The 15,664-nt window shown below is 48.1% G+C and overlaps 1 protein-coding gene across 1 annotated transcript; it reads left to right on the top strand.

The window, feature by feature from the left end:
* Positions 1–4,713: 4,713 nt before the first annotated feature.
* Positions 4,714–12,899, top strand: KRT84 (keratin 84). Its single transcript, XM_043446565.1, has 9 exons — positions 4,714–5,259; positions 6,467–6,675; positions 7,281–7,341; positions 7,812–7,907; positions 8,829–8,993; positions 9,102–9,227; positions 9,727–9,947; positions 10,397–10,428; positions 11,763–12,899. The coding sequence occupies exons 1-9, from the start codon at positions 4,738–4,740 to the stop codon at positions 12,110–12,112; spliced, it is 1,782 nt and encodes a 593-aa protein (XP_043302500.1). The 5' UTR covers positions 4,714–4,737; the 3' UTR covers positions 12,113–12,899.
* The last annotated feature ends 2,765 nt before the right edge of the window (positions 12,900–15,664 follow it).

Raw genomic sequence — 15,664 nt, 5'->3', positions numbered from 1 at the left:
CACTCCATCAGCTGGGCAAACACCTCCCGAGCTTCTCCCAGGACCCGCCCTGTGCCAGGTGCAGGGATACAGGGAGGATTAGGCCCCCACCCTGCCCTCCGGAGGAAGGGAGAGATGTCTGCTGAAGCCAGAGCCTCCCTGCATTCCACTCGGTCTCGGGAGTTCAAATCGCAGCCCTTCCCAGAGCGCCCCCGCCAGGACAGGTGGGGAACAGCCCAAAGAGGCCTGGGTGGAGGACCTGGAATGAGGTTCCTTGTTTTTGTCTCCCCAGAATGTCTCCCGTTTTCTTGTTCCTTTTACCCCGGGGAGACCCTTCCTTGCCCCACTGCCCCCTCCCTCAGGCGTGCTCTGCCTCACACTCTGGGTCCCCTGGGATCCCCTCCTCATCCCGGTCCCACCAGGGGTTCCAGGAGACTCACTACTGCCACTCTCCCCCTGGGGCTCGGATTGGGGGAAATGGCCACAGAAACCTGTAAGTGGAGGAGGGGACCTAGGATCACTGTGTCTGGTAGAAGGAAGAGTGTTGCACCCAGCTGGCCGGCATCCCCACACCTAGCTCAATGCCAGGCTCACATCAGCACCCAGTGAAGGTTTTTTGTTGTGGACTGACTTCCATGCCAGCAAAGAGCATCATTTCACCCTGAAACTGTGTGGGCGAGTGAGGAATTTGGGCTAAACCTGAAAAAATAAAAAAGAAAAACCATCCTGCTTGAAAGGGTGGGGATGGGCTCGAGTAAGAGGGGTGCTTTGTCTCTCCTGAGAGGTGTTTAGATTCTATCCCAGCACCATTGACCTGACAGGGCAGAGGGCTAGAGGGCCTTGGCTCCTTCCCGTTGCCCCCTCTTTCTTGAGGGAGACTCCTGAGTCTCCCTCCCCACTGGGGCAGGTCTCAGCATGAATACCTCCCAGTGAGTGTCTCTCTCCAGTGCAGACTTGTCCCCAGGCAGAATGGAAAAACTCTGAAGGAGGTGGTGGCTTTAGAAAGTCATCTCATCCTCTGGGATTTCCCTGTCACCCTCCTCCCCACCCACAGGCATGCAAACACACACACAGAGCAGCCAGGGTTCCCAGGCTCCGCCCAGCCAACCAGCATGGCCCCCTCCCTCATCAGCAGTCCCCCCTCCTCCCAGAGCAATTAGCATCAAGATGAGCCAGCAACCCATCTACACTAGCTCAGCCAGCAGATCTCAGGATTACATCCAGACTGACTCTCAACAGGAAGAAGAAACTGTCAGAGCAGCAAAAGCCCCAGCCCAGAGTTTCCAGGGCGACTCCTCCCCTCTCCCCACCTGCTACCCTTTAAAAATGGCTGAGGACTGTATTTTGCATTGTCTGGTGAAATAATGCCTCAGAACTATAAACTGCTAATGGTGACAGCTCATCTCAGAACACCGGTCATGCGTGACCGGTCTCAATTACCCCCATCCCGCCCCGGCTGTTAGGGTTGAAGGAAGCTGAGATGCGGGTCAGCCCCAGGAATGTCTGGTGGGGTAATGATGCCATAACCACTGGAGCTGGAATGAGGTCGGGTGCTGGACCACAACAGGAATGACAGCTTACAGGTGAAGGGAGGCAAAAAAAGGGGGAAAGAGGCAGAGACGAAAAGAAGGGGATGAAGAGAGGAGAGAAATGGATAATCACACGAGGCTCCACACAATGTACACCCCACCCAAACATTTCCACATGTAACCTTCACATACTATGCAGTAGGTATGATTCCATGTTACAGATGAGGAAACTGAGGCCAGAGAGGTTAAATAATTTCCCCAGGTCATTTATGTACCAAGGAGGGTGAGTGTTTGCACAGTGATAATAAAATTTTACCCCCTGCCCTCTCTCCTTTTTCCTCCTGCTTTTAATCTTTGCAGTGTCTCCATTCATTCAACAAAAACTATATATAGCCTACCTACCTCGTGCCTCCACTCTCCTAAGCAGGAATGAAAAGGAGAAAACACACACACACACACACACACACACAACAGTGCCTGCCTCCTGGAGCTTATGTTACAGCCTGAGATGATGATGTTAAACAGGCAAATCCTTGCAGGCAAGGACCTCAGATGGTGAGAACTCCTATGGAGAGGAGGAAGCAGGCAGAGGGGGTAGAGATTACATAGAGGAGGGGAATTTAAAGAGAAGGGACCTATGAGCAAAGACCTGGGAGAGTTGAGGGACCTGGCCATGTGGCCATTTGAGGAAAAAAGATTTCCCAGCACAAATAAAAAACAGTAAATGCGAAAAGTGTCTGAGCAGGAGCCTTCCTACCTGTCTGATGGACATACAGGCAGATGGAGTGGCTGGAGCAGAGTGAGTAAAGGGCAGATAGAGGGAAGGGAGGTCAGTGAAAGAGGAGGGAAGACTATGTAGGGTCCTGTATGGCATTTACTCTGGATGTTTGAACTTAGACATGGCATGATCTGACATGTTTTGTTTTTGTTTTTGTTTCATTTTTATTATTTTTTTTTTGATATGTTTTGTTTTTAAAGGACCACTCTGAGTATCGTGTTAAGGAAAGACAGAGAGGGCAGAGGAGGAAGCAGGATGACTAGCTGGAAGGATACTTCAATACACCCTGTGAGGAGTGGTGAACTTGAACCAATATGGGAACAATGGTGTGGTAAGCAGTAGTAAAGGTCCAGGTATATTTTGAAGGTAGGACCTGCCAATGGACTGAATGTGGGATATAGAAAAAGTTGACAAACAAAGGATGGCTCCCAGGTTTCTGGCCTGAGCCAGTACAGAGATAGCATGCCTGGCAAGTAGAATGTATTTCACAGGAACAAGCAATCGGGAGAACAGTTTTGGGTAGATTAAATTTGAGATATATAATTGATATCCAAATAGAGATGTTGATCAAAATACATGCATGGGGCACAGAAGGGACATTCAAAGGTATGTTCAGGATAGAGATACACCTTGGCAGCCATCAACAGACAGATAGTATTTAAAGTCATGAGGCTGTGTGATTCACAAAGGGGACAAGTGTAGATAAAGACATGAACAGGTACAAGGGCTGAGCCCAAGGATGCCGTGGTGTGTGCAAGTCGGGGATATGACGATAAACTGGTTGAGAAAAATGAAAAGAAAAAGTCAATAATATGTAAAGAAAATTAAGACAATGTGCTGTCTGGAAACCAAAAAAGGAAATTATTTCAAGGAAAAGAGAATGATCAACTATGTCAAATTCTGCTAAATTAAATGATAGCTGAGAATGGACCACTGAATTTAGCAACATGGAGGTTGCTGGCAATCTTCACAAGAACTGCAGTGTTATTATTATTTTCTGCTTCTCCCTTTGAGACATGAACCTGATATCTGGATCTATGGAGTACAGTGGTAAATGAGAAACAGAAACGTCCTCAACTTGATAAAAAAATTTATATATGCAGAAAACCTACAACTAACATTGTACTTTACTGTGAGAAACTTGAAGCTTTTCCACCAAAAATCAGGAACAAGGCAAAGATGCCCTCTCTCACCACTGCTTTTCAACATCATACTGGATATCCTAGCTAATACAGTAAGACAAGAAAAAGAAATTAAAGGTATAGAGACCTGAAGGAAGGAAACAGTGAAGACCTGAGATGGGTGGCTCTTGTCAAAAGCTCATATTTCCTTCCAAAGTATTGATAGAATCCCAAGTAAGCATCCAATCAAGCACAAGTTCCCCCAGACACCGACAAGTAGGACCAATCATGCCACTTTCTAGAACAGAAAAGGTCCACATTCGTCTCTCCATCTATAATGCAAGGAATCTGCATAGGTAAGACTACAGATATCCCTAATGTGTATTTTAGGGGTTCAAAATCATGTGGTTAACTTTCCACACAGATACATGGCCAAATCATTGGCATGTTTTGGCCTCAAATTATGTCACAAATGTATTGGTTGGTGGAAGTCTTCAAGATAATCTCCCCACACCAGCAGGAATACAGAGACCTTCTTTTTTATCTCTGTACCCTTGGTACCAAGCACATTACCTGAGATAGAGTATCTGGTAATTGCTGAAAGAATGAATGTATGTATGTCTTTTGAGAGTCTCAAATCAGACATGTATTACACTAACCCAGATGAGCTTCACAGATGATTCAATTCTTATGTGAACAGTCAAATCAGATTACAGAGGATAGATGAAACACTGCAAAAGGCTTTTGGACTGTTTAATCCATCTACAGGGATGCAGTAAACTGTATTCTCACCATATCATTTCTTACTTGGAGCGATGAAGACCCTGCCTCTCTTCTATACACTCCTCCTCTATTTAGGGGTTATCTGTACAGCTGCGTTCCCTGCAAGCCTCTTGCTGGGGTTGTTACCATTCTAACTTTCTGGTGGTTAGCCACACTTGCAATGGAAAGTCTATTGGATTTAAGACCAAGGAAAATTAATGTCCCCATAATGGCAATTATGGTGGACCTGCGGGAAAAATAGGACAATAATGTTTATGTGTTTATGTGTTTTTAATGTTTATAGGTTTGATGTTATGGCTCTGATTCTGAGGGGAATAGGTGTGTCTGAGATTAGTTCACTGTGAAGGAAGTTACAGGCATGGAGAGTTTCTGCTAACTACCCAAGCTCATAAATGCTTCCAAATGGCTTTTTTCACTTTTATGGGACCAATCCTCAGATCCCCACACACATAAAAGGGGTGAGAGGGATCCACTAGCCCCAGAGGACTCCCAGCTCCAGCTCTCCCCGCTCTGCAGTCGCCACTCTGCTCTTGCCCAGGACACCATCATGTCTTGCCGCTCCTACAGAGTCAGCTCTGGTCGCTGTGTGGGCAACTTTAGCTCCTGCTCAGCAGTGACCCCTCAGAACCTGAACCGCTTCCGGACCAGCTCTGTCTCCTGCAGGAGTGGGCCCAGCTTCCGGGGTCTTAGCAGCTTCGGCAGTCGGAGCGTCATCAACTTTGGATCATGCTCACCCCGGATAGCAGCTGTGTGCCCTCGACCCACCTGCTATGGAGTTGGCTTCGGTGATGGAAGTGGTGCTGGTCTGGGGTTTGGGGCAGGCAGTTGTGTTGGCCTGGGGTTTGGAGCCAGAAGTGGTCTCGGCTATGGCTTCTGCAGTCCTGGCTTTGGCTACCGAGTTGGAGGAGTTGGAGGGCCAGCAGCCCCATCCATCACAGCAGTGACTGTTAACCAGAGCCTGCTGACCCCGCTCAACCTGGAGATTGACCCCAATGCCCAGAGAGTGAAGAGGGATGAGAAGGAGCAAATCAAGACCCTCAACAACAAATTTGCCTCCTTCATCGACAAGGTACTTGAGACAGTTCAGCCTCTGGGTCTGGGATGATGAGAGCTAAATGCACTGGGGTGTACTTTCCCACAGGAAGAACTGATCTAGACCCAGGACACAGATCTTGACCCCACATCCTTTGGGATCAAAGCATGCCATATGATTTCTGGGTCGCTCTGCTGCAGAGCAAGGATGAGCCCGGGGAAGCACTACATGGAGGGATAGATTGACGGTGGTGGTGGAACATCCAGGCACTGACTGGATGCCTAAAGGGATCTGAACAACCTAGTCATTTAGAAATATCTTCCAAACAGGTTAGAAACACGAACACCTCCACCAGGTGTTGGCTGGGACAGGTTTAAAAGATTTTGTCCTTTGATATCCTCATGCTCTCTTTGAAGTTTTCATGGTTTCTGAGGATGAGTGGCCACACCTGTTCAGGCTTAAAGAAATGGAGAATGGAGTTGAGTAATTTTTGTACAAAACAAGGAATTCATACCCCTCCCCACAAGAGGGATATCCAGATTCAGCCAAGTCACCTAGATTGAGGAAAACAGTAGGGAATGATCACTGGTGGTCACTGATCTTCAGGTTGATGAGAGGAACAAAGAGGTAGAACTGACATCCCAGAAGCGGGGATTCATGTCTCCATGAAGTGGGGATTCTCTGATTGTGCCTGAGATTGTAAACTCACCTCTGTGAGCTTCATTTCATGTGAAATGAGGGGTTGGAGCAAATGGTCTCTACATTTCCCTACAGCTCTGTAAGTGTCAGCTGATGGAATATCCGGGGTGATGGGTATGACCTATTACCTGAGAGTTCCCACCTCCTAAAGCCACTTCCCAGCCCAAATGTACTTTACTCTGTTCTTCATTCCCTGCCAGAGACAACTGAAAACATTGGTTTTCAGATGGAGGCCAACCTTGGCTCAGGTAGAATCGATTTCTGAATTCCCAGTGAGCTGACCTTCCCCTTTCTCAGACTGTTAAAGGGGAAATTGAAGATTTTGGTTTCAAAGCTTCTGTTTGTATCTCAGCCTGGCTGAGTGTGAGGAGGAGTCCCAGACCTGCTCTGCCAGATTCTTCTGAGTTAGAGGACTGAAAGTCAAACAAAAAAGGGAACAATGGTTGCCATGAGGTTGTCATCTCTGACCATCTGAGCAACTAGTCCATACATAGGTGATCATATTGAGCATTCAATTGCCATGTCTTTGCCTCTGTGGATTTAGGTGCGGTTCCTGGAACAGCAGAATAAGCTCCTAGAGACAAAGTGGAACTTCCTCCAAGAGCAGAAATGTACCAAGAGCAACCTGGAGCCCCTCTTTGAGAGCTACATCACCAACCTACGCAGGCAGCTGGATGTAGTGAACAGTGACCAGGCCCGGTTGGAGGCTGAGAGGAACCACATGCAGGATGTCCTTGAGGGCTTCAAGAAGAAGTGAGTGGCATCTGGACCATATGGACCAAGGACGGGCATAGGGCTGGTCCCCAATGCAGCAGCCAAGCTCAGATGGGGGCCCCTAGAAGGATCAGAGTTGAATGCTGGTTTCAATTCCCAGCCTGGAGACAGTGGCAGGGCAGTGATATGTATGGGAGGGTGAGGCCCCCTTCAGGTCCTGAGGAATAAAGAGACCTGAGATTGGGCACAGTTTGTCCCTAATCCTGTCTGTGCACATGGGTGAGTTGTCCCCAGAAAAAGGAAACCCCTGGTTCTGAAAACAGTGCCCAGGTCCAGCCACAAGCAGGATGCTACTTCCTCTAAGGTCAAGTGCAATGACCCTAAGGAATTTCCAGCAAAGAACCACAGCCAAGGCTCAGATTTTCAGACCCCGCACCCAGTTTGAGAAAGTAAAAGGGATTTGGAGAAACCAAGGGTCTAAAAGATCTTAAAGATGGGACAGCATGGAGAACATGAGGATGGCAACAGGGAGCCAAGCTCCTGGCAGGGGCAAGAGAGGTCATAATAAGTGATAACTGGGGAGCTGGCAGTAATCAGCTCTCAGTTCAGGGGGAGAATGCACCCTCTTCATTTTTATCACTCAGGTATGAAGAGGAAGTGGTACTTCGGGCCAATGCTGAGAATGAGTTCGTGGCTCTGAAGAAGGTAAGGAGAACAACAGGCCCAGGAAGACTTCCCCTCCAGACAGGCATATGTTTTCCACATCCCAGGACGCTGCCCAGGCAGCCCTGTGAAAACTCACACACCGTGGAGCCCCTAAGGTCACAACTGCTTCCCTTCAAAGTTCTGATTTGGTCTCCAATGACTTAGGGTCTTCATGAGAGGAGAGGCTTGAAGAGATGACATTTTAGGAGTCTTGGGTTAACAAGATTTTTCTTAGCCCTAAATGAGCATCGAGAAAGGTCCAGCATCCCTGGGGCGGTTTATGTTGTCCAAGGGAGAACAAGAGACATTAAGCTGTGATGTCTCCCCACCATGACTCTCCCACCCGTCCCACTTGGCCTGCCCCTGTGGAGACTGGTCTGATCTTCCCACCCATCTCCAGACCCTGCCAAGGTGGGGAGGTTAAACAGTACACAGATAATGAGCATTTTATTCTTCTCTCTTTGATGCAGGATGTGGATACAGCGTTCTTAAGCAAGGCTGATCTAGAGGCCAATGTGGATACCCTAATTCAGGAAATCGACTTCCTGAAAACCCTATACACAGCGGTAAGGACTCATCCCCTCTGAGCCATCCAAGGAGATCACTGTGTCGCCTGGACTCCCTGGGGGATTCACTGGACTGTTGTATTTTCTAACATTTGGTATCATACATCTTTCTTCCCATCAAATCTATATTCTCTAAATGCTGATAAATGTACAAGTGGAGAAGGTAAGGGGAGCCTGACTCAGGTCTATGAATCAACTCCTTGTTGGCCAATCTACTGATGGCCAGGGAAGTTTTGGGTCTAGGAATGTCACTTCCTATCTTCTGATGAGAAGACTCTGGAAAACTGACTTGCTGGGAGATGTAAGATGTGTTACCTAATTAGTCAAATGAACTAGCTATCTTTTGCTTCATAAGGTCTTTTTGGTCTGGGATAGTCCTAATTTCAGAACTGAATGTCTGGCTCTGAGTGGAAAGGCTGAAGAAATCTCCCTCTGAGGCCCTCGCTTTGCAGACCAGTTCTCAGCCCTCTCCCATCCCCACTGCCAAGTCTCTTAAGGACTTGGGATATAGGAACTCCTAGATCATCATGTTCTAAAGTATTGTCAGCTCTCAATGATCCACGACTGGACAGTCACTGTGTGGCTAAACCAAAGAGAAGTTTAAGCTTTATCATGGTTCTTATTCCCCTTCACAAATCCCTAGGCCCCCACAGTTTTAGTAGTCACCTAAACAAGTTAGGGTGTTCAAGGGATATCTCCTAGTATACAACAACAGTCTAAAGTCAAGCTGAAACGGTTTGGGGTCACCTCCTCTTCTTTGCCCTCAGTTTGCATGATCTGCTCTGTTGCTTTGCCCTGAAGAAATAAGCAATGCTCTGTCTCCTGACTCCAAGTCCTGGGGACCCTGTAACAAAGCTCCTGCCATTGATGGGACCCATTGATGGGACTCAGTCCATCTGTCTCACTGATCTTCCAACACAGGAAATCCAGTTACTACAGTCACACATCTCAGAGACATCAGTCATTGTGAAGATGGACAACAGCCGGGACCTGAACGTTGACGGGATCATCGCCGATATCAAAGCCCAGTATGAAGAGATTGCCAGACGCAGTCGGGCTGATGCGGAGGCCTGGTACCAGACTAAGGTCAGCAGGAGGGTGCTGGGGAAGGGGAGCAGGCAGCCCTGGGATGACAAAGTGGGTTGTGATCTTGACTCAATCTTTGAATCATCCCTTTCTCCCACCACCCCCTAGTACGAGGAGATGCGAGTGACAGCTGGTCAGCACTGTGACAACCTACGCAGCACTCGGGATGAGATCAATGAGCTGAACCGGCTGATCCAGAGGCTGAAGGCAGAGATCGAGCATGCCAAGGCTCAGGTGGGCAAAGGAAAAAGAAAGCCCCATGAGGAAGACAGGCAGAGGCCCAAGCTTTGGGGAGCCTGAGTTAGATGATGTGGGAGAGGCAACTGGAACCCAGAAATAGAGGGATGGAAGAATTAGTCCAGGAAGACTTCCTGGAGGAGGAAAATGAGGAAGGAAAGGAGAGACTCTCTTAAACTCCTGAAAAACGAAAAATGTAGAAGGAACGCTCTTGGGCTCCCTTAAAGGGGCAGGCGAGGCAGAAAGAATGGCTTTATTCTCTGGACCCCCTGGGTCTTAAAGCTACAGAAATCAGTAAGTGCAAAATCAGTGAGGATGAAAACAAGGAAAGCAATGTTCCACTCCCTGATGACATCAAACTACAGGATGATAAGCCCCTCCATGGCCTCCATTGGCACCAGGCTGTGTTCCCATAGACAGAAGGCAGTGTTTCTAGCCCAACCTGAGGATCCCCTAGCTCCTGCCAGAGCCCATCTGCAAATTGCCCTCCCCACAGCGCTGCAAGCTGGAGGCCGCCGTAGCCGAGGCTGAGCAGCAGGGAGAAGCTGCCCTCAATGATGCCAAATGCAAGCTGGCAGAGCTGGAGGGTGCTCTGCAGCAAGCCAAGCAGGATATGGCGCGGCAGCTGAAGGAGTACCAGGAGCTCATGAACGTCAAGCTGGCCCTGGACATCGAGATCGCCACCTACAGGCGCCTGCTGGAAGGCGAGGAGATCCGGTGAGTGCTCTCAGTGTAGCGATTGGAGTGTGGTCAGACTTCTGGCTGCTAGAAAGTCTAAGTGGGGGAAGGAACCAGGAACAATTTTTCCTGCAAACCTCACTGGATTGCCCTTGGCAGGGGGTTAGAAGATGGCTCTGGTTCTGTGCCTCTAAGTGCAAGCTTGTAGACAGATTGCATCAAATCATAGAGTTCTGCTTGATTGGTTTGCTTGTTTAAAAAAAGAAAAAGAAGATATTCTCTTTTAGAGAAAAAGAAATATTCTCTCAAATATTTTGCTTCAATAGTTTCAGAGGGTTTAGGGACATGTAAGTTTTGAAAACTCCCCAGATGCTTAGGCAGACGTGGATAAGAACCACTGTCCACACAGCCAAAAAAGCCCTCTCATAGCAGGGAAGTTTTCAGAGAACAACATGGTTGTGAACTGACTTGCTTCTTTCTCTTTCCAGGATCTGTGAAGGTGTTGGACCAGTAGACATAGGTAAGACCCTTCAGTCTCTTCTTCACACATGTCTCTCCTAGGACCCTTCAAATTTCCTTTGAACTCAAGCCCACATTGAGGTCAGGAGCCCATGGCTGGACTGGCCATGACAGCCAGGAGAACAGGGACCATCTGGCCCTTGGACTGAGAACATCCTTAGCTGACTTAAGTCTTAAGACATCCCCAGAGCCTGCCTCCCCAGAGCTAAGCAATCAATCACAAAGGTTTGCAGAGCCTGCTAGGTGGAAGAGGGCTCAAGAAGTCAGCCTTTTTGTGAACAGTGGCCTTGTCCTTCAAGGGCAAAGACCAAGGAAGGAATGGAAAGGCCTGTGCCAGGAAGCTCCCTCCTCTGCTGATGGCAGGGAATAGGACAAGACTGAATGCAAGTCCTCGTGCTGTTGCTGCCAAAGTACTGGTTGTGCCCAAAGCACACAGGACCTGTGCTGGACACTGTAGGGGAGGGACAAGACCCAGACCCAGCGCTCCAGATTTATTATAATCTTCAAATGAGTCCAATCCACTGTCAACCTAATCCTCAAAGCCCCAGGGGGAGAATGGCCTGGGCAACTCCCTTTTACTCAAAAAGAAAAAAATACATGACTTGCCAGCAGTCACAAAGATAGGGGCACAGCCAGAATTCAAACCAAGACTTCTGATCCAAGAGTGCAAATATACACAGCTGTATATGCTAAACTGGGTGGGTCACTGATGGCAGGAAGGATTCCGGTGAGAGGAGAAGAAAGAAAGGGGGGCCCTCCACCAGTGGGAGTTGAGCTAAGTAAGGCTTAATCAGACTAGAGTCCTGGGTCATGGAGGTGTGTCCAGTGGAGACTGGAGGGCTAGACAGCACAGCCATTTAGTGAGTCAGGAGGAACTGACAACAGACCCTCTTTAGAGGTGGGCAATGTGGGGATTTCCAAGGGGCAAGATGTAACTGGAAGACACCCTGTGGCTTTATTATGGAGGCTACTGGCTTGAGGCTGCTGGATAATCCAGCTCGCCAGCCCCCTCACACAACAGGACTTTGGCCATATATAAATGACAGTGGACTTATGGCTATATGCCAATACCTGGGCAACTGGTTGAACTCTTCCATTTTAGTCCAAATGTTCCATTTTAGTCACTTTAGCGACTCCACTAAAGTCAAACACCATTTTGACTTTAGTGAAGTCACAGCCTTTGAGTTACCCAGGCAAAAGGACAGAAAAGTGGGTATTGACTATGTAGATAGTAGGAACCCCTGGGACCCAGGCCACTTCTGCCTGTCCTCTCCCCTCCCGAAACGGGAGCGTGGAGGGTGAGGCATCCTCGCTGAGGGTTTCTTCCTCCTGCAGCGGTGAGTAGCTCCCGGGGCGGCCTGGTGTGCGGGCCCGAGTCCCTGTTCAACAGCTCCAGCCTCTGCCGTGGCGGGGTCACCATCTCCGGAAGCAGCAGCAGCAGCAACATCCGGTCCAGCGGCTTCTGCAGCTCCAGCGTGGGCGGGGCCCGGGTCGTGGGCGGCGGGGACCTGCTGGGCGCCGGCTCCCGAGGGGGCTCGGTGCTGGTGGGCGAAGCCTGCGTTCCCAGCGTTCCCTGCCCGCTGCCCACCGAGGGCGGCTTCAGCAGCTGCAGCGGCGGCCGCAGTAGCCGCAGTTCCACCGTCCGCTTCGTGTCCACCACCACCTCCCACCGGACCAAGTACTGAGAGCAAGCGCTGGCCAGCCACCGCCCTCAGAAGAACCATCTCCACGCCTTCTGCTTCTGTCCCCAAGGTGCCCAGAGTCAGGCTGGAGGGCGCTCTAGGTACCCCTCCTGCAGAGAAGCCAGGGGCTGCGCTGCCTGGTCTCTGTCCTCTGGGGGGATTTTTTTCACCTCTTAGACACTCCATCCACAGGCCCCAGAGGACTGGCTTTCTCCCTGACTCCCAGTTTCCTTTGGGTCACTCCTCACCACCCAGTCCAACAGCCTAAAGAAAGTACAAAAGCCAATGTGTTGGGGGAGAAATAGACCAGTTCAACGCCAAAAAGAATGTGTCTGGGCACATCACCATCCTAGCTTTGGATTAACTTCAAGAATGGAGAGCTGGCTGTCCACAGAGCAGGGGTCCTCAGCCCACCAGCCTCTACTTCCCTGTCCTAACTTTCCCTGGCAGAAGGTTCTTTCCTCCTCTTCCTGACCCAGAAGGAGCCACTATCTTCAGTGGCCCAAGGGATCCCTGAGTCCCCAGAGATGGTTCTTCTCCAAGTGGCATTGGTCCTGGCTGCTTCTCTTCCTGGGGTGTTGGTTTAACCCCGGCACGCGAGTCCACGAGGTGGATGGGTGCAGGTGGAGAGGCAGGCCCTGCAACACTCCATGCCCCTGCTGGTGGTGTGAGGGGAGTCCAGCCTTCCACTGCAAGAGGGTTTATGTCTGCAAGCTCCAAGGAGGCCTGGGCTGGGGTGGGTGCCTGTTTGTACTGCTCTTTGTGTTGCTGGAATTTCAATAAACTTGCAAGCTAACATCTCTAGGACTCTGGCCTCTCTTTACCAGTCATGCTGGGGGTGAGGGATCTTACCTCCTCGATTCCACCAGCCCACTCCCCTGGGAACTTGTTAAGGGCAGAGGCTGGTGTACTGGGACAGAGGACATACCAAGAAAAGAGCCCTCAGGCCCCTCCCTGGAGGGGCACACAGTTCAGCAAGGGAGATGAGACATACAGCAAAAGCTCTGAAAAAGAATGCCAAGCAGCCCACTTCTCTCCATGTTTTGCCTTCCACCCTCCTCCCACCAAGGCAAACCCTTCCATTTGTTCCCCAGGTCTCACCCCATACCCAGTTCCTCTGGGATCATTGTAGGGGCCAAGAGACTCAGCCATGTGGTTAGAGGGTTGGAAATTTTAATCCACCCTCCCTGACCTCCAGGGAGGGGAGCAGGGTTGGAGGTTGAATCAATCAATCAAGATTTATGTAATGAAGCCTCCATAAAAACTCCCAAAGGACTGGGGGTTCTAAGAGTTTCCAGGTTGGTGAACATGTGGCAATATGGGCGGGGCAGAAGGGGGTGTGCCTGGTGAGAACATGAAAGCCCCCAGCCCCTTTCCCCACACCTTGCCCTATACATCTCTCCCATCTGACTGTTCTTGAGTTTTATCCTTCCATAATAAACTGGCAATCTATTAAGTAAAATGTTTCTCTGACTTCTGTGAGCCACTCTAGCAAAGTAATCAAACCCAAGGAGAGGTTTTGAAACTTTCTATCTATAACCAGTTGGTCAGAAGTCTGGGCGATAACCTGGGTTTGTGACTAGCATCTAAAGCAGAGTTGGGGTGGGCAGTCCTGTAGGACTGAACCCTTGACCTGTGGAATCTGAGGCTGCCTCCAGGTAGACAGTGTCAGAATTGAGTTGAATTGTGGGACACCCAGGTGCTTATTGGTACAGGAAAGCCCCATGTGCGTGTGTGTGTGTGTGCACACACGAAAACACATTGGAACTGTGACCAGAACTCTTAGTGTGTGTCTTGTGCAATAGCAGAGGATCCCACAGCATAGTAAATCTCCACACTTGGTTTAATGACTATTCCCATCATCATTAAATTCTTAATAGTTTTAACAAGGGGTTCGGTATTTTTATTTTACATTAAGCCCCATGAACTGTATAGCCAGTCCTACTTGAATAGCTATATTTCTACTAAGGGAATTGAATGTGCAGTTTAAAATCTTTCTACAAAGAAAACTTCAGGCCCAAATACTTTCACTGGTGCATTTTACCAAACATTTAAGGAAAAATTCAGAGTCTTCCAGAAAACATAAGAAGAGGGAAATTTTCCCAACTCCTTTCATGAGACCAGCATTACCCTAATACCAAAACCAGCGAAAGACATAATAAGAAAAGAAAAACTACAAATCAATACATGTTATGAAACAATGTAAAAAACAAAATATTAGTAAATTGAATACAGCAACAAAGAAAAGGATAACATATCATGACAAGTAGTTTACCCTAGGAATGCAAGACTGTTTCAACTTTCAAAAACCTAATGTAATTAATGTAATTTATGATATCAACAGACTGAAAAGGGGGACTTCCCTGGTGCTCTAGGGACTAGAGATCCATGTGCCAGTGCAAGGGACATGGCTTCAATCCTTGGCCCAGGAACCAAGACCCCACATGCCACAGGGCAACTAAGCCCATGCGCTGCAACTACTGAAACCTGGACACTAGAGACCATGCTCGGCAACAGGAGAAGCCACCGAAACGAGAAGCCCACACTGCAATTAGACAGTAGCCCACGCTTGCCATAACTTGAGAAAGCCCACACAGCAACAACAACAAAAAAAAAACCACACAGACTGAAAAGGAAGGATCATGATTACCTTAATAGATACACAAAAGGATTTGACAAAATTCAACATCTAGTCGCGATTAAAAAAAAAAAACACCTCACAGTAAACTAGGAATAGATGAGAACTTCAGTAATCTAAATAGCATCTACTAAATTCATCAACAAAGTAACATCCCATAGCTAACAACCTACTTAATGGTGAAAGTCTGAATGATGTCTCCCCTAAGACTGGGAAAAGATAAGGGAATCTGCTCACATCATGTTTAGTTAGTATGACACAAGCTGGCCTAGCCAATGAACTAAGGAAAGAAGAAGAAATAAAAGTCATATAAAAAAGGGGGGGGGAGTCAAATGGGTTGGGTAGGAAGAAATAAAACTGTATTTTTGGAAGACATAATTTTCTGCATAGAGAATCCCAAGGAATTTCTCTTTTTAAAAAACCTGGTAGAACTAATAAGTGAGCTTAGTAAGATTAAGGGATGTGAGGTCAATATACAAAAACTAATTGCATTTCTATATTCTAGCAAAAACGGTTAGAAATTAAACATTTTAAGTATCACTTATAATAGCACCCAAACAGAGAAATACCTAAGCATAAGCCTTTAAAAAGGATCAATATGCTAAAAACTACAAAACAATAATGAAAGAAATCAGAGAAGACAAGTAAATGGAGATATATACTATGTTCCTGAATCGGAAGACTCGATATTGTTAAGACATTGATTCTCCCACAAAAATGACACAAGATTCAATCAAACTTGTGAAGTCTGGTTTGTGCAAACCCCAGTTCAGATCCCAGGTTCTCTACTTAATAGCTGTGTGACCAAAAATAATAACAGGCAAGAATGATACTTAAGATAGATTGAATTGAGCAGGGTTTCTAGTGTGTTTTTTGTTTTAACTTACTTGATTCTTTCAACAATCTCATGCAGTAGG

The sequence above is a fragment of the Cervus canadensis genome, chromosome 25, assembly GCF_019320065.1.
Source record: "Cervus canadensis isolate Bull #8, Minnesota chromosome 25, ASM1932006v1, whole genome shotgun sequence".
NCBI lineage: Eukaryota > Metazoa > Chordata > Mammalia > Artiodactyla > Cervidae > Cervus > Cervus canadensis.
Note: the sequence above shows the minus strand (reverse complement) of the source record. Positions and strands in the feature narration are given on the sequence as shown.

What these genes read in the sequence shown, in the direction of transcription:
- KRT84 (XM_043446565.1), top strand. Translation starts at nt 4,738, where the DNA reads ATGTCTTGCCGCTCCTACAGAGTCAGCTCTGGTCGCTGTGTGGGCAAC. An exon ending in AGGCCTGGTACCAGACTAAG is followed by an intron (nt 8,994 to 9,101) that starts GTCAGCAGGAGG and finishes ACCACCCCCTAG; the next exon opens with TACGAGGAGATGCGAGTGAC. An exon ending in CTGGAAGGCGAGGAGATCCG is followed by an intron (nt 9,948 to 10,396) that starts GTGAGTGCTCTC and finishes TTCTCTTTCCAG; the next exon opens with GATCTGTGAAGGTGTTGGAC.